The sequence below is a fragment of the Falco cherrug genome, chromosome 4 (genome assembly GCF_023634085.1).
Source record: "Falco cherrug isolate bFalChe1 chromosome 4, bFalChe1.pri, whole genome shotgun sequence".
NCBI lineage: Eukaryota > Metazoa > Chordata > Aves > Falconiformes > Falconidae > Falco > Falco cherrug.
The window spans coordinates 33,175,556-33,197,288 of NC_073700.1; the positions used below are offsets into that span (position 1 = coordinate 33,175,556).

Genomic DNA, 21,733 nt, shown 5'->3' on the forward strand with positions numbered 1-21,733 from the left:
ATAAAGTTCCACAAATAAATCATTTATTCATGAAAGCAGCTCCATCTGTTCAAATTAAATTGAGTTTATTTGTTTTAAATGTCAATGTGTGATTTACCAAAGCTGATTTTGGATTTTGTCTTTAGACATTCTTTTGTGGAATGATTGGTAGAAATATACCAATATTAAAAATGAAAGTTATAGAGAAGGTCTATTTCATTATTACAAAGCACTTTGTACAATTATTTATTCTACTGCAGAAAGTGCATGTGACCATGAAATAGCAGCATTTGTATCCATTTTACACAACAGGAGAAACTGAATGATAAAACATGAAAAAGAAGATACGGAGAAGTGTTAACATGTTTACCATCTCATTCCCCATCCTTCTTTGATGTTATTTACCCAGTTGCCTGAATACCAAGAAGTATGTTCCTGATCATAATAAACAATACCCTGAAACAAACAGTAGAGTCAATTTAAATACCTCAGTATTAATCTACATTAATAAAACATCACATAAATTATGACAAACATAATCACACTCTTACTTATAGTCACTTTGAACCACTGTACTGAAAGCAACTGACATGATAAAGTTAAATAATAACCTCTTTGATGAGTATTAGTGAAGACCTTAAAAAAGGCCAAGTTTTTAAAAAAATACATCTTACATTGAAGTCTACCACGTTTTTCAAACCACTCTGAAATGCTTTCAGAGTTAATCACAGTAGTCACTCTGAGGTACATCAATTTTCTAACTCATTCAGAATTCAACTTCCAACAGTAGGTCTACAGTTAATTGTTCTGTCTTTATCTGATGGCTTCCTCTCAGAACAAACTGGACAGACCACTGCATGGGTGACCATCCACAGCAACCTGTGTGATTTTAGTATCTCATTAGTGACACAGGAAAAAATAACCCATATGATTTGAATGGATTTTCCTCACATGCGGAGCATCAATCTTCAAATGTCAGGCCCAAAAAGAGCATCTCAATCTGGATGCATAAAACCAGACAAAAAAACCCACTACTTGCCTTTAAAAAGTTGGAACTACATTTCACTTACACGAGGTAAGTCAGTCTTAATTGTAATTATCATATTTGGTCAGCTAAAAACATTTGGGAGGTAGGATTGCTTTATCACTACTGGAACCTAATTGTTCTCTCATTATTATGTGGTTACTGATGCTGTTGTCAGTTTTGACTTTGTCATCATCTACTTGGAGCAGCATAAAGAACCAACCAAAATTACTTTTCTAGGATACTGTTCATCCTTTCTACCACAAACAAATCCTACCCTAATTGTTTTAATTAGCATTCAGAACTTCGGGGAAGATCTTTAGGAAAAACAAATCTCTACATAGTATAAGACCATGCAACAGCACTTAACATTTTGCAAAACTACAAAAACGCTTGCTGTTTTAGAAGGCAGTCACCCAAGACCAGGGTCTCATTTGGTGTTCTTACCTTTCCATGTCTTTTGCCTTTACACCAATAGCCAATGTAAGAAACGGGATGAGTACCACTCCTGAAAAATCCAAATCCATGTCTAACTCCATTCTTGATAGATCCTTCATAAATGCTGCCATCATTCCATGTATAACAGCCACTAAACATCTGCACATTCTTAACAAATGTTCCCTAAAAAAAGTAAATTGCAACAATTCAGGTTTACTGTTCTGCAGCTATCTGGGACAAGTCAGGCTTGTGACTGACATCACTGCCATAGTTCTGCAGCTGCTACCTGTACTGTACCAATTACTGCAACTTATCAACTTTCCTTGAATTTGCACACCTAATTGGCTAAAATTGTGTTCAGTTGTAAATTAAATTGCACTTTACCTCGTACTTCACACCATCAGCCCACGTGTAAGTCCCTTGTCCATGCATAAGCCCTTCAGAAAACATGCCCTTCAAATGAAGAGAACAGCATTGTTTTTAAATTTATTCTTACCACAACTGAAGTCTATGATGACTGTAAGATTTCAAAAGAACAACATATTAATTCCCCTCCGAATACTAGTTTCAAAAGAAGAGTTTTAATGCCAGAAACCAACAGAGCTTTCAGCTCTTACATATTCGGAGTGCTTAACCTCCACCTACATTGAAAGAAATAGCCTGCCTGTTCTAAAGAAAGAACTTGATCCACTACTTTTTTTTTCTAATTTATACACTCACCTTGTATGTATTTCCCCCCTCAAAATATGCAAATCCTTCACCCTCATACAATCCATGGACTTTTTCACCTTCATAGCTACAAAGAAAACAAACTAAAGATGAAGATTTCAAGCCACTGCCAGTAGACCTAAATCACAACAGACATACAATAAATTACTTTTGATTTACCACAGTCTACATACACACTGGTTGCATCTTGTGTACGGAAAGGAGCTATGACAAAATTTCCAATTCTTTGCTCCTTCCTTGTAACATTTTATGTAATTGTGTGTTGCTTCAGACCCGTATTTCTTTCAATTACAAAAACAAATCACATTGGTGCCATTTACTAGCTTACAACCAGGGAATCTGGTCAGTATGGGAAACATTATATTTAGTTCCCTTGAACTACCAAAGGATTTGGTTAACACTGCCATTCACCTGCTTCCTCAGTTTAGGATATTCTTACAAGGTATGAGCAGCCCAACACTAAGGGACTAGCTACATTTTCTTCATCAACAGTCTGTACACTTAAACAAAACTTCACCATAGGTGAACAAACTAAAAGAATGAGGCTTTTTGGCAGGCAGAACCAACACCACTAGAATGCAAGAAGGCAGCAGAACTCCACATGTATCATTGTAAGGTATCATTGCTACTGGGTCTGAATAACCCAATTCACTGCCTCGAATCAAGAGTCAAATTCATGTTTGTATGACAAATAAGAATTCTTGACTTCACTGATGTATTTGTAACAAGCATACCTTTTTACAACCACTTGAGTAAGAACAGCCTCCTCATAGTATTGAGGAACATCTTGGATCGGAGGTTCCTTTACCCCCTCTGACTCTTTATCTGCTATCACTGGAATTGCCTGCGTCTCTTCCACTCCTTTCACCACGGTTTGCAATTCTGTTGGCTTTGTTGCCCTACTCTCAGCTGCAGTATCTTGTGCAGGAATAGGGGGACGCACAGGTTTTTCTGCCTTCTTGCCATCTTTCTTCTTATCCTTTGCCATAACTACTGAATTGTCGCAACATCTATTTTCCTTCTGTGTGTCTACACGTGAAGATTTTTCCCCTATAATCCAATCAATTAAAGAAATGAAAGATCAAAACCCAGCTAACTACATGAAAAACTAGCAATCTTTCCTTAATTATTACACTTGCATGGATTTTAAAGTTATTCCTGTAATAATAGTTCCTCAAGGCAGTGGTTTTAGCTTGTGGTAGGCGGACCACACGGCTAATGGGAAGCAACACTTGTGACTCACCTCCCAGTACATACCAAACCACTGTCCATAGACCTGTTTTTTCTACACGGAGGTCTCCAGCTTTACTAGTTTTTAGGTGTCTAGATTTAACCATGGGGAAATGCTGAAAACCATTTTTCACAAGTGAGTTTGGCAGGTTTCTCCAGACTTAGGGCTTTACTGTTACTCAACTTGCTTTCAAAGTTATGAGTTGCAGACTGAACTACAACACAGAATAACCACTATAGCTTATAAAGGTAAAAACTACTTGAAGATTACAGGGCTGCTTGAACCGCTGCAATCACAATTCCCTCTCACTTCAGCCGGATCATCACCCTCTGTCACACAGAACCAAACCCCCGTGCCGCAGTGGCGCGGGCCGGCAGCGAAGGGCTGGGGCAGCCGCCATGTTCTCACCACCGCTCGCTTCCAGCCCGCGCCTCCTTCCTCTCCGGCAATTAACAGATGAACCAAGGGCCCGAGCGGGCCGGCGAGTGCAGCCCGGGCGCTGGAAGCCCTCCCCGCCCGCAGCAGCCACCCGCACCCTCGCTCCACCGCCCCTCGCCTCACAGCCGCGGGCCCCGCGCCGCACAGCCGCAGTGCGGCGCCGGCTGCCGTCACCCCGCCCGGGCACGCCCCACGCTGCCGCCAGGGGGAGCGGCCTCCCCGCGGCCCCTGAGGGGAGCCAGGCCTCAGCCCTTGAGGGAGGCCAGCCCCTGGCCTTGCTCCAGGGCCGGAGATTCATTCAGCGTTGCACGGAAGCGGACGGCTACTGCCTTATCTGGGTGCATTTTCATCCAGAGAAATGGTGGATGGAGAAGAGGGCTCAGCAGCTGCCATGCAGGTTCCACACAGCGCCGTTTATCCATGGCGCTTGGCCCACTTGTGCTCCTTGGTGCGAGTTATGGATGAGGCGTATCCAGCCTCTGCCCCCGCCCGCTCTGGCAGCAGCACATGGAGGTGCCAAGGAAATGGCATCAATAAAAAGATTTCTTACATCAAATCTTGGTCCTACAGAAGTGGAAGAGTGCAATAGATTCCTGATTCAAAAAGACAGTTTTCTAACTATTTTGATTCTGAGATAGAATTTGGACGGACCTGTGGGCAGTGCCTCATGACACATCTTTTTTCCCCATTCATTCTTAGAAAAGGAATCCCTGTCCTTGAAAAATAAAAATTGTTTGGAATACAGATGGGAACAACGCTAATTAAAAGTAAATACACCAGATAAATTATTCTATTCAAGCCTTAAACCGATACCAGTAAGTTAACTATTCAATGCCATATTAACGGTTGAAGTGATTAGATAATAAACCCCAGCTTTAGTATAAAATATATATATGGTAAAAGAAAGAAGTATTTTCACTTGTGCATCATTTATGTTTTCTTCAAAATTTTCATATACAGGTTGTATAAAACCAGAAAGGTAATGTCTGTTTTATGGCGTCGCTAGAGACAAATTCACATTCCACTTTTTTTGAAGAATCAGTGTATTTGCTGTGACATTCATCTACTCTTATATATAAACATTTTGTATTTATTTTTTAAAAGACTTGATTGCAAAAATAAGTAATACACACAGTAAATTGCAATAAAAGAAACGTTATTTACATACAAATTCAATCCAGCACGTTGATACTGTTGACTTGATAGGAGTAACGATGAAACCCTGCTGAACGCCTTGAAGTGTTACTGTCTTCTTGAACACTGGCTAAAATTCTCTTTACTCAAAAGAGTCAGGATAAAAGCTCAAAATACCGCCAAGAATTAAAATCGAAAATGATAATAAACAAACTGACTTATTCTGGTGAAATCAAGTCTAAACTGACTATGTGTCTCATAGTAGGCCTTCCATGGGGGCAGTTCCAGGGATGCTCAATCTCACCCATATGGTTGATCAGTTTTCTCATTTCCTGCACGTTCAGTGCAGTTCCAATCATCACCTGCAAGTCAAAGCAAAAAACCCAATTGTTTTCTTTCTGCATATTGACAACTGACACAGATAAGAACAGTACTTCAGCTACTAAAGCATATAAATACTGTGCAAAGCATTAAAAGCAGAAAGACCTACAAGATGATCAGAAGACAAAATACAGCTAAGTATGTTCGTAAGTGTACTAGTTTGAAACAAAATATAAAACTACCAGAAAATATTCCCAAGTTACGCTACACAAAAACACAAGGAACAAAAGGAAGGATATTAGCTGTTGACACTCAACAGTAAATGAACTTTCCCTGCAACATATATAGAAATACAGCCACCTAAAATACAACAGAAAATCCAGTATTTATTTGAAAACAAACATCAAGTGCAGTACTTACAGACTTCCTGCAAGCTCGAGAAGCAAACATCTGTCTGACCCTGGAGGGCCTACACATGACTCCAGGGCAGTCACTCAACATGAAGATCAGCTCGTCAATGTCTTGTGGACCAAAAGTCCAGTTTTTGCTTGTTGGCAATGATATTAATTTAATTCTTTGTGTTACAGGAGCTGAAAGATTTGCAATAATTAATAAACAGAACACTACAGGAAATTACTTCTTGAGAGGAAAATTGAGAAGCTACTTTGATACATTAATATGATGTGATCTGCATATATGCTAAGGTTTAAATTTAGTCTTTTAATGGATGTTACTAACCAGAGTGGTAACTACGACAAATGCCCTTTTAACATTAACAAAAAAAATTTGCTTGCAAACTTAAAAAGCAGATGGATCCAATTTCTGACAAACCCTTCAATTTCAAAGACAAATGGTTTAATGAAGCTATTTTGAGGTTACGTGACTACAAAATAATTAAAGATTTTTTGTTGGTAAGAGATTGATAATTAATAACATTTTAGACAAAAAAAAAAAGGAGATTCTGGAAGGAAGGATGTGGAAAAAACCTGTAGTGTCTTCCCAAATACCAAAATGGCTAATACATGGCACTTGCATTACTCTTGCTGTATAAGGAAAAGAATAAGGAGCTTGCGGTTATGCAGTTTGCTCAGAAGTACAAAGACAACCAAAGAACATACTTTACCAATGTATCTATTAATTTAAAATTACTAGATTTATCATTTGCCTGCATGTAACCCTGCTGGGACCAGCAACTGTACTAATAAAAAACCAAAAGGACGTAACACATCCTGAAAATACACATCCAGTTATATAATCAAATAGTGAGTCCAAAGAGTATTCAGAAACTTCTGTAAAAAGCTGGTGAGATAAATACTCTACAATGTTCTGTTAAATAGCGCAGAGACCACAAACTCCCAAGTCTTAAAAACCAAACCAACCATATACTACAATGCACATAATTTCCAAGTTTCTAGTAACTACCAACAGGGATTTTGGCATAATAGATGATATGAAACAGTTGAACTAATCCCAGCAATTCTGGCCGAAACTCACCATTTTCATTTATGACAAAATCAAACCCATTTTTTCTGAATATTTCCAGGTTTTCAATCAATACAGTTTCATTTACAGCTGTTAAATTGAGATTTTGAGGCCTGAAAGAGGAAAATACAGTATTGCATAGATACATAGTACAAACTACTTAAGATAGAGAGCTTTATATTAGTATCTCTAGATTGCTTCTGAACCCGATTAAAACATCTCACTTAGCTTTGTTAAAAATCTCACTCCTGAGCAGATCACTTCCAAGTGTTACTCAGCAGAATGAACTTGGTTGGGCAGCACTCCTTGTTGCAATCACAGTGTCCTGCATCCTCACTATATGACCACGCTTACCAAACTGTGGGCTGCCATGTAAGTCCACTGTGAGATCTGTTTGACCACTGACTTGCTGCATAGCTACAAGACTATCTGGAATTTATTTTTCACACAAAGATTGACTCTTTGAAACACAGAGCATAAAAACAACTTTTGTCTTAAATATTTTGAATGTGTGAAATACTACATATAGATATCCCTCTGAAACACTGAATTAAACTTAATTATTGTTAAAACACTGAAAATACTTACACCATCAGCTTCTGACCTTGAAGAACAGTGTGTTGCTGTAACATCTCAAAGTTGTATTTCTCATCAGTAGCATGCTGGTCAATTATGAAAAGATCAGAATTCAACTTTGCTATTATAAACCCTAAATTGAACTGGCCAATGATTTCCATTTTTGCAAACATTTCTTTACTGCATATAGAAAATATAAACAGATTATGAGTTACATCTCATCAGTTACCATGTTAGACTGTAAAACTCGAAAAGATCCTTTTCTCCCCTGCAGAACACACTTTAAAGAAAAAAGAAAAAATAATCTCATTTAAGCAGAATATGAATGTGAAGTACAGTTATCTGAAATCTACCATTGACTAATGAAGCCATTTCTGGCAGAACACAATCCATCACTAAGACAGGATTCATTTGGGATTCTCCATTTTAAATACAGCCACTAGTCATAATAAAATTAGAAACGGGCAGTATGATGATAGTCCAAGTGAGTAACACTGGAGGCAGCATTATGGTTTTGAATTAAGGCAGCTGACGTATTTGCCTTCTTTTTGCAATTAGAAGGCTTTTGTAACACTTTTTTTTTTTAAATCCAAAATCGTAGACTTTTACTGTCCAGTGACCACCTGAATGTAACTTATTTTCACAGCCATGTCTCACCAAATTTCAAATTTGCACTAGAGAGAAATATGATTTATGCAGTCTTTTCAGAGTGTTTTCATCCATCATGACATTTGGTGTTTCTCTGACCGCACTGCAAATTACAAGTCTGAACTAAGCCAAATTATGGTGCCTGTGGCCTTTTTGGTGTCTTTTTCCACATTCTGTTTGCACTTAGTTCAAACAGCTGGTCTGTCAGGTAAAGTAACTTGTTAAATGGACATTATAATGGCGTATGTTAAATAAAAGATATGTTCAAAACTAACAGGTGGATGTAAGCCTCTGCCCACCCCCTTTTCCTTAAGTACTTTTATTAATTGATGAACAGAATATGTTAAGAAGGTGAAAGTACCTGATCTCTTTTCTCAATTCATCTTCTGCTACTTTATTTTCTCCAGGACTAATTTTTGCTTTAAATCTTCTGTAATTTTGTGTTTCTGTACTTTTCTGGTTTTGCCTTATTACCTTTTTTACCTTTTCTGTTAAAACCTTCATAGAGAATTCAAGTGGCACAGTTTTCTTTTTAACTTCTACCAGTACATCAACAGTTGGCATATCGTTCACGGTATTCTTCGCTTCAGGACATTTACCTGCCTTGAAGTCACATGCTTCACTTTTAAAGCTTCTGCTTTTCAAACATCTTACTCTTGGGAAAGAGCTACTGGCTTCTTGAGATAACTGATTTTGATTAGTCCAGTCATTCACTTGATTTAACTTATGTTCAGCACCCAAGACCTGAACATCACATTCCAATGACTGCTCACTACATCCAACAGTTTTAAGACATTCATTTTGAGGTTGTTCTTCCGAGCTACAGAATTCTTCAGAAGAATTAATTACACTTTCAATATTGGTGCAACTCCCAGCTTCTGGTGTACTACATCTGGCATCTGACTCAGAAATGCTACAGAATCCAGAATCTGCATTATCTTCTGATTTTCTCAAGCATCTGCTGGGAATTGACATCTTTGAGTCCATCTCATGACAACTCTCAGGCTCCTTAGTCAAGGCAGACTTTTGAGTCTTTACAGTACTCAAAGTGGTATCAAGTGACATTTGTCTACGGGAGCTCTGCTGCTGTTTTACCTTTTTAGGGCTCTGAAAATTACTCTCTGTCATTTGATGGAGAGAGAATGACTCCCTTAATCTGGCAAGACTCATTATTCTTTTTCCTTCACCACTTGGATTTTCAGTCTTAGAATCAGGCAGCATTTCTGCCTGAGGCTTTTCTCTCTCTTCAGGAAGTGTCTTCATCAGGTTGCCTAATAAAACCAGAATAAAGAACATTTCAAGATTCTAAGTTAGCTGGAAACATGAATTAAGTTATTTGCTTTAGTAGAGGGAATGCAAAAGAGGTATAAAAATAGTAAACTCCTCAATGGAGCCCTTAAGCTTCAGACAATAACTGAGTATGGGGCTGAAATGCATTAATATCTAACAGACAGGCAGTTACATCTTTAAGAAACTTAATAGTACTTGTATGAATGAATTTGTAATCTTTTTAAACTGGAACTGCAATAAGGCCAATCAGCACGCTTATTTATATTATCAGGAGTTTAACAACCGAATGACAATGAAGAGTCAACAGCTCTTACACTTTAATGGTCGCTACAAAAATCCATTGCTTAAGGAGCTGGCATAATAGACATTTGTTCTGTATGTGACTTGTAGAGGACTTGAATGAGAGGACTTCACCCTCACAAATGTCAGGCTGACATGTATTTTACTAAAGATTAATTTAAAATAACAGTAAGAATCAGGCTTCAACTGATTCTATACATCAGTAAAAAAGAAAATTAGAAGGGGTCCTGTTGAAAGAAGTGAGGAAGATGTGGTGGTGTTAACAGTGAAAACCAATTTTGAAAGATTATATAGTCACAAGAGTTAGCAGCAATTTCTGTAGTTATCGTAAAGAATCAAATTTCAAAATCCAATAAACTCATATTCAAATCTTAGATTTTATTTATGAGACCTTAACCATTCTTTCTCAAGGACATTTAAATAAAGGAAACACAGATTTCTTCCAATATCTTGGAAGAAATCTTTTTCAAGCATTATCAATTAATCTAGTATTAATGTTTTCCCCATAAAGTTGACTGTAAATCATGTGCTGGCATGCATAATTCCCGTAACGATCACTTAACAGCTTAGGGTCCTTCTTTATTATTTGATGTCAACAACAATCTTTCAATTTAAGCTACTACATAAAAAAATCTGCCCTGAAAGGTCTATCAATTAACAGCCAGACATATTTTTCATTTCTTCTTTAGATTTTTGCAAGCACATTTTTCCATTTTCAATTCTCTACCATATGTCATACACAAAACTTTCACATCTTGTGTCCTACCTGCAATGTTAAGAAGTGTCTGATTGACATTCAGTTTGTTAATATCACTACCAAACATCGCCATCAGAGACGTTTTTAAAATTGCTAATAAAAGCTTTTCCTCCTGAAGTAAAATTTGTCTTTTGTCTGGAGTTACATTGATGTCAACACACTCTAAAAAAACAAAGAAAAACAATCACATTATAAATGAAAAAAAAAAATCATTTCTACTCTTAGATCAGTTCTCTGCCCTTTTACCCTCCATTTTTACTTCACAGGATTAAAACCAAAGCCACAGTTAACATTCACAGTATGTCCCCAAAGGAAATTTTGAACTTTCTCAGCATTCCAGCAAACAAAACAGAAGCCAGTTCTGTACAATAACATGATACAAGTTTTCCTGTATTTAAGCTAACCACAAGACTGCCTTTTTCTCATTACCCGAGATAAGAAATTACTTCTGAGTATACAAAAAGTGGAGGGGAAAAAAGGTGGAACCACAGCTATACCATCTCTCTCCCTCGCCAACTGTAGGTCAAAAAATTGTCACAGTACAGGAAGTCATACAGCTAAAAGTTACAATATTCTCTAAATAAATATAATTTATTCTTCAATGAAGTTATGGCCTTTACTGAAGTTACTGAAAATTATTCATAACTTACCAGAATCTACACAAATATTAAGGACAACAAATGGATACTGGTGTTTATTGTATAAGTGATAAACTTCATTCACAAGCTTGACAACCTGCAGAGATGGTGAAAAAACAATAGATATCTATACTATTATCTTCTGTTTCCCACCAGAGTGTTATTTAACCCTCTCCAAAACAATTAATGAATTAAATCATACCTTGTATGATCAAGCTTTTGTTCACACAAATAGACACAATGAAGACAAAAACCTGAGACACAGGAACTTGCAGGATCAAGCCAAAAATACACGTATCTGCTACTAATCCAGAGGTTTTCAGAGAACATCAAACAAGTCAGTGCTGGTGATGTTAGAAAAGCAAAAACCTCACCCTTGCTGGATCACATGGACGTTGGTTGATAAAGAAAAACTGTCTGTCTGTTGCACTCCTTCCAACACCATGATCACAGCGAGAAATGAAGCCTGTAATACTGTTGAATAATAATAACATAACAGTAAGGTAAAATGGAGGAGCAAAGCAAAATAAATGTTTCTGACTCTGAGCATATTCAATGGAAGAGTATTTTATAAGGGGCTAGAACACTATTAGTTTCAGTAAATATGTATACGTATTTCCTCTCCCAATTCCTTATTCGACAAAGGCTAGACATTCAGCTCCTAAAAGGCATCAGACAACTGAGAAAGTTGCTCACTCTGATTTCAAAAGAAATGGCATTTGTAATTCTCCTGCTCTGAAAGCAGAAGTGAGTTGTGAACTGTCATTGGGCAGATATTGATACATTCACTTGCTGATCTCATGTACAGTGAGAACAAAAAGTACACACTAAGTAAAGGGCAATTTACTTACACAAACTGATTTACATTCATCTTGCACCATTTCACAGTAACACTAATGAAGAAATACAGTATATACATATAAAAACAACTGATACAATTTATCCATCCAGTTACTCAAGAAACTGACAAAAGTGACATTCAGCAGAAGACTATGGTGATATGTAACTAACTAGGACACAAGGAGTAGTCATTTTGATCTTCCCACTCATCTGACTAGCAAAATCTTGGTCCTGAATTAACTTTATGAATCAAGTCATGCTCTTTCCCAAACTGTACACTAATATCTACTATGCTATTCTTAGTTATTTTTAATACTGTTAACCACCAGACTTTTTTTTTTTTTTTCATTTTTGGTTATGGTAAGATTGCACTGCCAACACAGGTTTGTACTTTTCTGATTACCTGTAAAGATGTTGTGGCATGTCAGTGGTGTTGAGTCCATATTCTTCACAAACAGCGTCATTAGGAGGTAGCTGAACAAAAGGAATGAGGCTCTGCAACTAAAAAAAAAGGAAGTGAAACATTAAAAATTAATAGATTCTTTCCTTCTATTTTATTATTTATTAGCCTTAAAATCCATTTGATAAAATCGTGGGTTTTTTCAAGTGTGCTGAAAGGCAAATACTCAAAATATCCAAACTTACTAGAAGACAGTAGCACTGCTTACTGAGAAACAGAAACAACGCCTTAATGAATAGCTGTGCTCATCCTCTGATATCACTCCAGACCCTTAATTTAAAATATATGTAGACAGAACAACAACATGATTGACACAGTTTGGACTCTCCAGCTACATACATTGACCTAATCAAGTTCTATGCAAAAACAAAAGGCAAGAAGAGTAACAGAAATTTCTTTTGAAAGAGCAACAAAACTATTAGAAAAGATATATTATTTGAATCACAAGCTGCCTAAGTACAGATCTGTTTACCACAAATATTTTTCTAGTCATGCCACTATTATTTTTCTGTCATTAGAGCATTATGTACTGGTTTTACATTTAAGTATTTGATAATATCTAAGCAGGCTATAAGCTAAACATTCTATTCAGGTAACACTGAATTTTCAGCTATGCTTGTTGCTATGGGGCAAGACAGAGTTACATCTTTCATCTCTTCTTTCAGCCACAGCATGAACAGGCTTTGAAATCTCTACATTCCCACTGCAAAGGGAGAAAGTGCTTATCAACAACCAGCAACTACTAACCACTCAATACTCCTTGTAAAATACAGCTGTAGGAAGGATGTTTTCATGCTTTTTTTCATCTTTACTTCCCTCCTAGAGGATAACAATTATTTTTATAACTATTACGTAGAAAGTGTCACAGTCTATACCTCTACAGGGGCTGACGCAATCCCATTTAAAGGTTAACCAGAACACTAATGAAACTTAAGCTTCATAGGAAGAGGCTGCAAAAGCTAGAAACACCTCAGTTTTCTGTTTCCCAATTAAGGCTTTCGCATCACACCATTTTTAGGGTATTTTTGAAATTGCTTCTTCTAGTGACTTACAGACCTTGGTGCCCATACTGTTTTTCAAAAGCACAAACGTTCAGAGGCTTGCTGGCACAACAGCTCATAAAACTGGCTTCGAAATGATATTACGCAATAACCCTGTCTCTTAAATAATTTCTCTTCCATCAAAACATCTCTAAGCAGATTTAGAAACATCAAGGAAATCTGTGGAGGCTGCGCTGTTCCTCCTTTTTCAACCTGTAGGGCGTGCTAGAAGTCAACACATGCTCCATCCTACAGTTTAAAGGTTTCCTACAGCCCCTCTATTTATTAGGTATTAAAAATCTCTCTATAAAGCTCTATTATCTCCCTTTTCAGTAATAAAAGTAATACCTGTTTTTGCCCAAATACTGCTCCAATGTTTTCCTTCAAACTAGAACTTCCAGCAGTGGATACCACAGGGCTTTTTTTTCCTTGGCCAACTTGATTAGTGCAGTTAATCCGCACTCCTTTTGAAACAATACAGTATGCCTGCAATAGCTGGACCATTTTTGCATATTCCTATTAAAGAAAAAAGAAAGTTCACATTTATGTGAAATGTCTCTTTTTGAAACAAAAATGTATAAACAAAATATACAATATTTGCAGGTAACACAAAAAGTGGATTGGAGAGAGAGTAATATTTTTAAGAATCTTTACAAACTCAATAAAATATGTACACACATATGAAAAACAGTGCTTTAAAAACAAACAGCATGTTTACGCCATCAATATTTAGCCATAAAACAGCAGTCCCTAGTTTTAAGATACACAAAAGTGATCATGATATTGATTCTTTTCAAAAATCTGAAAATTTGAGAACGTACTTCTAAAACCAATCACTACAAAACAGAAGAGGAAAGTACACAGGAAGACTGTTTTCTTATTTAATTAATATATATGACAGGCATGGAATAGTTTGACACAATTAATGTCTTCTACATAGAACCATATATCATCCATCCGTGAATAAATCCCGGGGTATGACACTCACTTGAATTAATAATTTCTGATCTAACCTACCTTTTTAATGTTTCTTTGAAATTCCTTATGCCGCACTGGCAAAGTATAAAACAACTGCTGTATGTTAACTGTTGTTCCTTGTTGTCGTGGAAAAGGAGTTTTCTGAGTAATTTTACCATTGTGATCAAATACCAAACGAGTCCCAACCTTTGCTGACTTATGACAGGTAAAAATGGTGACATCACTAATGGAAAGAAAGAGGCAACAAAATTATTTACTGAGCACTGTATTTTCTTATCCATTCCTCATGACCTAATCAGTCATAGAAACTACACCAATACTATTCCTTTAATTAAAACTAATTCTTCACCACAAACTAAAAACATACCTGATGAGTACTGTAACATTTTCATAGGTACGACGCAAACATTTTTAATTCATACCCCTTTCATTGTTCTCCCATAAAACACAACGTTAAAGTCTGGTTTTGTTAGACACTCTGTTCCTTATACTAACACGTAACAGCAGGATATTCCTGATGCACAGAGCTGAGTATAAAAGCTGTGTTATTTCTAATGTATAGTTTGTCTGGGAGAAATTTAATTACAGTTTTTATGAGTTATAGCCTAGCAAACAGCACTTAGAAATTACAGTGCATAAGTGTCTGATCCTCAGATGTAAAGCAAGTATACAGTTCCATCCTGTAAAGATTTGGATACTTAAGCAACACTACATTTTGTACATAAAAGGACCAATCAGGTGCTTAGAATCATAGAGTAATATTGGTTGGAAAGGGCTCAGGATGTATTGCAATCTACCACTCAAAACTAACCTAACATTAAGGAATTGGAAGTTTCCAAAGCCTCATTTTATCAATAATGGTAAACCGAAAAGCTGACTTCAGTTATTTTTGTGCATACTAACTTTCTACTAATAAGAAGGTTAATATTAATACCTTAATGCACACAGTGAACTCAGCGCTTCACCTCGAAACCCAAATGTTTCAACATGTATTAGATCAGAAAAATCTTGCATCTTTGATGTATAATGTTTCAGAGCTGGAAAAAGATATTTAGAATATATATTTCACTTCAAAGTGACAGTGGTCTATGCAAGAAGATTTTGCATACATATCAAGAAGCAAAAAAACCTTCTGTATTGTTCATTGCATTTTACATAATTATTAGAGACCAAATAAATAATTCAATGTTCCCTTTTCCTATAAGCAAGAATTCTTTAAAATCCTCAGATACACCTGTTACTCCATACTTACACCCAAAATTCATACAGCACAATGGGTATTTACATTCTGAGATGCCTCGGAGCAGTACACAGTACCTGCCCCTGCTACCGATACACCTTTCACAGATTTTGCCCTGCAAGAAGGCAGCTGCAGTGCTGTGCACGGCACATAGCGGAGAGGCATAACCCTTTTCCGCCACAACCACCGCTGACGAGGCCTCAACCTACATGATCAGTGCAGCCTAGTCACCAGGTAACAAACTGTTAGCAGCAGCACCCCTGAGCTTTCCCTGTCCTGGAACAGTAGCGGAGTGTGTTTCTGATGTACCAAATACATACCATGAACACACAAAGTCACTAATAGCTTATAGTGAAAGTGATCCCTAGTCATTATATGAAAAAAAGAAAGAGCTTTCTGTTGCAATGGCTTGTTACATTTATCATATAGTATTGTTTCTGCTCCCATTTTGTGCAACTTGCAAAGCAAATGGAAAATCTGAGAGCCAGGCAGTTCACTTTCAGCAAATATTCAAGGTTAAAATTCACCTCTCAAAAGCAGTCACTTTCACAAAGCTTTTACTCCCTCAGTAATGACTGATGACTCAACATGAATGAATCTAAATTAACATTTATAGGACTTTGTCTTCTATTTGCATTATTTGTTCCACTTAAATAAGCAATCAAATCAAAGTCTACTTCTCACCTACAAGAACTATAACCATGATAGCATAAGTCCAGTCTCGTTTTGCCCAAGTCTTGCAGGTCACGTGTGCATTATGTAAAAGCTGAGTATCCATTAAACTTAGGACATTTGTTTAAGAAAAAAAAGCAGCTTTCTCACTGAAAATATTCTTTCAAAATGTCCAAATATAAATTATGAAAAAGGTTCAACTTACTCAAGCCTTCAAAGTTCTCCTCTTCCACTCCACCTCCATTATCTGAAACCTCTATCAGTTCTGCTCCATGATCTTTAAGTTTTATATCTACAAAATTGAGTAACAAGTATTTTATTCTGTATGCTTTATTCTTTTAATTCTGTATGCTCACACGCAGTATTCAGTAATAGCTTTGTACTTAGAAATAACTTTACCAGATAATGGTTTTTCCATGTCAAGTTTGAACAACAGCAGCAAAAAATCCCCGTAGCTGTCAAGTCAGGACAATCCAGTGCAACCAGCCTGTGCTTGCAGACAGCTCAGATTCATTGCACTTCTGTCTGAACAGTTTTCCCAGCTATGCCAGCTATCACCCTGGCACCTCTGGGAACCTCTGGAAACTGCAGCCCTGCCTTAACTGCTTTCATGAGGCCACCGGCTCGTAAAGCCCAGTCACCACTCCTGTACAGGCCACACACCTTATTTAACATCAAAACTGGCTACAAATAAAATAACAAAGACAAAATCATATGCTTCTAAGTGCCCAGCTGGAGATTCAAAATGCTTTATCTGCCTGAAGTGTAGAACCACCACAAACATGCGTGGCCCAGATGGTATTTGCACAGATTTGTTACTATGGGCTCTGTTTAGAGGAAGAACAAGTACTTCAGAAGTCTACGAAGCTTTATGAAGTTACGATGAGATGAGGTTACCGATGTTGGTGGCTCCAGCATCCAGGCTGTTTTCCACTAGCTCTTTCACGGCAGTGCCGAGACTCAGCACCACCTGCCCCGAACAGATCCGATGGACGGACTTGCGGTCGATGGGCTTGATGGCTCCGGCCGGCTGCAGGCTTGAAAGAGAGAAGTGGCGGGGGGGAGACACGGCAGCGTAACGGGGTGTCAGAGCCTGGTCTCGCCCAGCCACCCCTCGCTTGGCCCCGGCACCCAGGGGCGAGGCGGGGCTCCAACACCGACCCCCACCCCGGGTGGCCGCATCCAGTGCGGAACTGCCGGGAAGGCCCACGGGCTGCCCCGAGCAAGTCGGGGGGCAGAGGGGGAAGCGAAAAGCCAGCCGGGCCCAGGAGGCCGCAGCGGCGCCGGTGGCCAGGGCACGGCCCACCGCGGGGGAGCGGGGCCCCGAGCCTCCCGTGGGGAGAGGCAGCCCGGGCAGGGGAGGGGAGGGGAGAGGAGGGAGCGCGGCGAGGGGCAGCCCGCACCCACCGCCGCTAGAGGGGCCGGGGCTCACCAGGGCGCAGCCGCATCCATCGGGACCCAGCGGGCCGCGCCGCGCTCCCCTCAGCATCACCTTCCCGCAGGCTCCGCCCCCGCGCGCTCATTGGCCGCTGGAAAAAAGAGCCCGCCACTCCTGAACAAATTAGCACCTCCCTTGACATCAATTGGCCAGTAAGGCTACCTAGTCAGCACCGACAGCTGCGCCTTTCGCCCTATCGCTTAACGAATCCGTGGCTCACGCTGGCCAATAGCAAGAAGACAAGGAGACGGTGCGGCATCCCCCAGCGCTCATTGGATCGCGGGTGAGTCAGTAAGGCGAGTGCTCCCCGTATGGCCCAATGGGCGCCGCGGGCGGGCGGGACCGGCGGCGGGCCGGGCGCGGGTGCGCGGTGCGGGCGACAGGCGCCATGCCCATGTACCGGCTGAGGCCCTTCCACAGGGTGGGCGGGGAGGTGCTGGCGGAGCAGCTGCCCACCTGCATGTACCGCCTGCCCAGCCTGCACCGCCGCCCCTCACCCGCAGCCTCGCCGCCGCCGCAGGTAGGAGCCGTGGGGCGGCGGGAGGGCCGGGCCCGGGCGGGGGGAGGCCAGTACAGGCCGCGGTCCGCACTTCCAGCCTGGGCACTGCCGCAGCGCGCCGCCCGCTTCAATGAGCTTAGCTGCGCCGGGAGTTTCTCTGGATATATTTCAAGCCGTCGGTAATGCTCAGCGCGGTGTCAGGGGCTCTGCCGCCCTGGGCGCGGCGGGCTGAGCGGGGCCGAGCCAGCGCGGGGCCGGTGCGGGGCTCGCAGGCCTCGGCCCTGCCCGCTGCAGCGCGCTGCCGGCTGCGGGCTCTCGGCCCTGTGGCGCTTGGGACGGAGCCAGCCAGCCACACAAGCCGCTGCTTTTCGGCTCCCTTAGGTGTTTTCAATAAGAGAAAAACTCAGAATACTACGTTACATACATGGAGTTGACGCCAGCCTCTCTCCAGTGTCAGCAATGCTTGGAATTCTTCCAGGGTGCTCGTGGCCATTTTTAGCTTGATGCCTCCTATCTTCCCTGTGAGTGCTTGCTGTGCCAAGGCTGCTGGGGGAGGCACTGGGTAGGAGCAGACTTGGGGCAGGACTTCACAGGAATGCTTACTGAGATGCCCTCCCATTGCAACAGCAAAGTATTACGTACTGGTGTCCTCTGAGAGTGGTTTTTATTTCGGAGGTGTGTACTAGCCAAATAATGGTCACTTCAGAGGTGTTTTTCTGTCTTGTCTTTGCGACTGTTGTATAAGTGGGTATCAAGATTTCACTTGGTACCTTGCTGGTATCTCTTTAGCCATTAGGCTGCAAGAAGGAAGCTTGGTTGATAGCTTGGGTTTTGTTAATCCTTATTCAGGATGCTTAGAAATGGATTATCTCTGTAAAGATTTTTCTTTAACATTATTGTATGTTTGTAGACTTAAAACCTCCCACAGGATTTTCCTCTTTTAAAAGGGATAGCGTAAGGTAACTGAAATAACAGAAACATGCGCTGGGATTAACATGTAGCAAAGTCTATGGTCCTTTTTTCTATATATTCTCTGAAACAAGAATGACTACCAAGAGTGATTTCGTATGATACACCATCCATCTAAACCTGCAGGGTTTTTTTACTTTTATTAACTTCCTGAATTGTCAAAAAGTTTACTTGTTCAGCAGCCTCAGCATATACTTCTACCAGTCTGTTCTTCTGGGCCAAGGAGAATCGTGACAAGCTAACTTTGTTTTTTCAGGTTTTAATTTAGCATTTCACTGTCAACTTTTAAGTTTCTGTGTTTGTGATCTGATTTTTACTATATTGCAGAGTTTTCTGTAGCTAGTAGTTCAAAAAAAGATGTTAGGCAGGAAGATTCCAGAGACTTGATTAGATAACCCATTTCTCATGACATTTGTACAGACAAGAGAGGGAACTAGTAAGACATTAAGACCATGACACTACTCCACGGTGTTCTCATGATTTGAATGTGTTTGAAGTCTTTCAGAACTTACTGTCAAGTGAGCCATAGGCTTTTTTGACACTGAGCTGAGCAAACGTTTATGTGACGTTGTTTTTTCCTCTCCTGTAGGAAGAAGTTGACCCATCACTTCAAGCACTTGAATCCCGCCAGGAAGAGATTCTAAAACGCTTGTATGAACTGAAGAGTGCTGTCGATGGTCTCTCAAAGATGATCCAAACCCCAGATGCTGATTTTGATGTAACTAATATCATTCAAACCGATGAAGGTTCCCCTTTGACAGCAAATGGAGCAGACTTAGATTTGATGCTTGGGAAGGTAAGTTTAGTTGAACATACACACTGAGAGATACTTTCTTTGCTCTCAGATTTTCAGGATTGGAAGGGTGGCATTAAACCCTGGGATACTCAGAACTCAGTATACAAGTCTTATAGCCGTAAAATAACCTACAACCACCATTTCATTGTGGGCATCCAGATTATAGATCCAGACATTGATTAAATACTAAATCCTACATATTCCTATTTGGATATAATTCCAAGCTAGAACGGTTAATTTTGAAATTATGACAGTTGTTCTCTTGTTTGTTACAAACTGGAAATTTTAACTGTGACTTCAGATTGGACTAGTCTTTACCTCAGTCATGTTCTTGAATTATTTGTTGAGGAAGATGATTAAATGTTTAAGCAAGTTTTAAACATCCAAACTTGATTTAATTGATTTATGTAAATATCATTAGAATTTCAGACCTACGCATGCAGGGGTAGGTACGTTTTGGTGTCAAATGAAACCACCGCTACTTCAGAGTCTGATCTGGAACGTGTCTCACCTGCTGAATGTTTTCCTTTCTGTTCAGGATTATGGTGCCCTGAAAGATGTTGTAATCAACGCCAACCCTTCTCTACCTCCACTATCATTACTAGTACTGCACAGTCTGCTTTGTGAACGCTTTAAAATACTATCAGCAGTTCACACGCATTCATCTGTGAAAAGTGTGCCAGAAAACCTCATGAAATGCTTTGGAGAGCAGACTACGAAGCAGCCACGTCATGAGTATCAGTTGGGCTTTACTCTTATTTGGAAGGATGGTAAGAATGAAGTTAACTTGTAGACCAATATTTTACAGTAGGTGAAAAAATTGCAACTTGGGCTATAAAACCTTGACAACAGATGCTTTGTTGTCTTTGTGCTGACACATAAAGGATACATACAGCAGAAAAAGCGTTTCTGCTCTCTTTTTATAGCTGTCAGCAATGATGGGGAGAGAGGATGAAGAAGACTCTTTTTTGTGGTTCCTGCTATTAAAATACATGTGGCATTTACACAGTTGGTTGTACCCACAGGATTTTTTTTATAGAAGTGTTTTTCAGTTTCTACAAATAAGTTAGGTAGAAGTTAAGTGGGAGATTTGAGTGAAGTTTATGAAAACCAGTATCCCAGGTTCCTGCCTTAGTCTGAGTATTTAGACTAAGAAAACTGAAAATTGTCTATCAGATTAATGATGTTAACAGTGTCGCTGGCATCACAAATAAAATATATCACAGAATTACCATTAGACTTAACTTCTCTACCATGTGGTATTCAGTTTTTTCTTTTCTTAATTTCAGTTCCAAAACCCCAGATGAAGTTTAGCGTTCAAACAATGTGCCCTATTGAAGGAGAAGGGAACATCGCTAGATTTCTCTTTTCCCTGTTTGGCCAGAAGTACAACGCAGTTACTTCAACTTTGATTGACAGCTGGGTCGATACCGCCATCTTCCAGCTAAAAGAAGGTAGCAGTAAGGAAAAAGGAGCAGTCTTGCGCTCTATGAATGCTGCTCTGGGCAAGACAGCGTGGCTGGTGGGAAATGAACTCACCGTAGCAGACATTGTTGCGTGGTGTGCGCTTCAGCAGACAGGTAGTGCAAATGCTGCCCCAGCCAATGTGCAAAAATGGATGAAGTCATGTGAGAACTTGGCACCTTTTGGCTCTGTTATGAAGCTACTGAAGTAAGCCTGTACTCTTCATAATGGTGTAATTTTAACCTTACTCCACCTCCTGCCTGCTGTAGTGGTGTGAGTCATTTTGGAGATGTATTCAAGTACTACAGTTGGACAGAATTCTAAAGTCAATAAAAATGTTACAGCTACCTTT

General features: G+C 39.7%; 3 protein-coding genes across 9 annotated transcripts in view; 1 reads left to right on the top strand and 2 right to left on the bottom strand.

Moving 5' to 3' along the window:
- Nucleotides 1–4,015, bottom strand: part of LOC114016755 (radial spoke head 10 homolog B2-like) — a 24,703-nt gene extending 20,688 nt beyond the window's left edge. For all 5 annotated transcript variants that reach the window (XM_027810082.2, XM_055708527.1, XM_055708528.1 and 2 more), the window contains exons 1-6: nucleotides 3,810–4,015; nucleotides 2,905–3,220; nucleotides 2,162–2,237; nucleotides 1,826–1,894; nucleotides 1,451–1,624; nucleotides 350–435 (exon numbers count right to left, since the gene is read on the bottom strand). In XM_027810082.2, coding sequence (XP_027665883.1) covers nucleotides 350–435; nucleotides 1,451–1,624; nucleotides 1,826–1,894; nucleotides 2,162–2,237; nucleotides 2,905–3,158 — 659 coding nt within the window. In that variant the 5' untranslated portion in view covers nucleotides 3,159–3,220; nucleotides 3,810–4,015. The remainder of the gene's footprint in view (nucleotides 1–349; nucleotides 436–1,450; nucleotides 1,625–1,825; nucleotides 1,895–2,161; nucleotides 2,238–2,904; nucleotides 3,221–3,809) is intronic.
- Nucleotides 4,016–4,908: 893 nt separating this feature from the next.
- PMS2 (PMS1 homolog 2, mismatch repair system component) lies at nucleotides 4,909–17,732 on the bottom strand. 3 transcript variants are annotated; one of them, XM_055706896.1, is made up of 15 exons: nucleotides 17,648–17,732; nucleotides 17,113–17,252; nucleotides 16,421–16,507; nucleotides 15,238–15,340; nucleotides 14,343–14,526; nucleotides 13,674–13,841; nucleotides 12,229–12,326; nucleotides 11,360–11,459; nucleotides 10,998–11,082; nucleotides 10,357–10,509; nucleotides 9,096–9,271; nucleotides 7,365–7,438; nucleotides 6,789–6,889; nucleotides 5,715–5,884; nucleotides 4,909–5,335 (listed from the first exon to the last, which is right to left on the bottom strand). In XM_055706896.1, the coding sequence occupies exons 1-15, from the start codon at nucleotides 17,665–17,667 to the stop codon at nucleotides 5,192–5,194; spliced, it is 1,803 nt and encodes a 600-aa protein (XP_055562871.1). In that variant the 5' UTR covers nucleotides 17,668–17,732; the 3' UTR covers nucleotides 4,909–5,191. The 3 variants fall into 3 exon arrangements, 2 of the variants coding, with proteins under 2 accessions (XP_055562871.1, XP_055562870.1); XM_055706895.1 differs by having other exon boundaries at nucleotides 7,365–7,532; nucleotides 8,362–9,271; XR_008731695.1 differs by lacking the exon at nucleotides 4,909–5,335 and having other exon boundaries at nucleotides 5,845–5,884; nucleotides 8,362–9,271.
- A 257-nt stretch (nucleotides 17,733–17,989) lies between these two features.
- Nucleotides 17,990–21,728, top strand: AIMP2 (aminoacyl tRNA synthetase complex interacting multifunctional protein 2). The gene is made up of 4 exons (XM_055706901.1): nucleotides 17,990–18,173; nucleotides 19,711–19,917; nucleotides 20,456–20,687; nucleotides 21,207–21,728. Exons 1-4 carry the CDS (start codon nucleotides 18,042–18,044, stop codon nucleotides 21,590–21,592), a joined length of 957 nt encoding a protein of 318 aa, XP_055562876.1. The 5' UTR covers nucleotides 17,990–18,041; the 3' UTR covers nucleotides 21,593–21,728.
- Nucleotides 21,729–21,733: the final 5 nt, after the last annotated feature.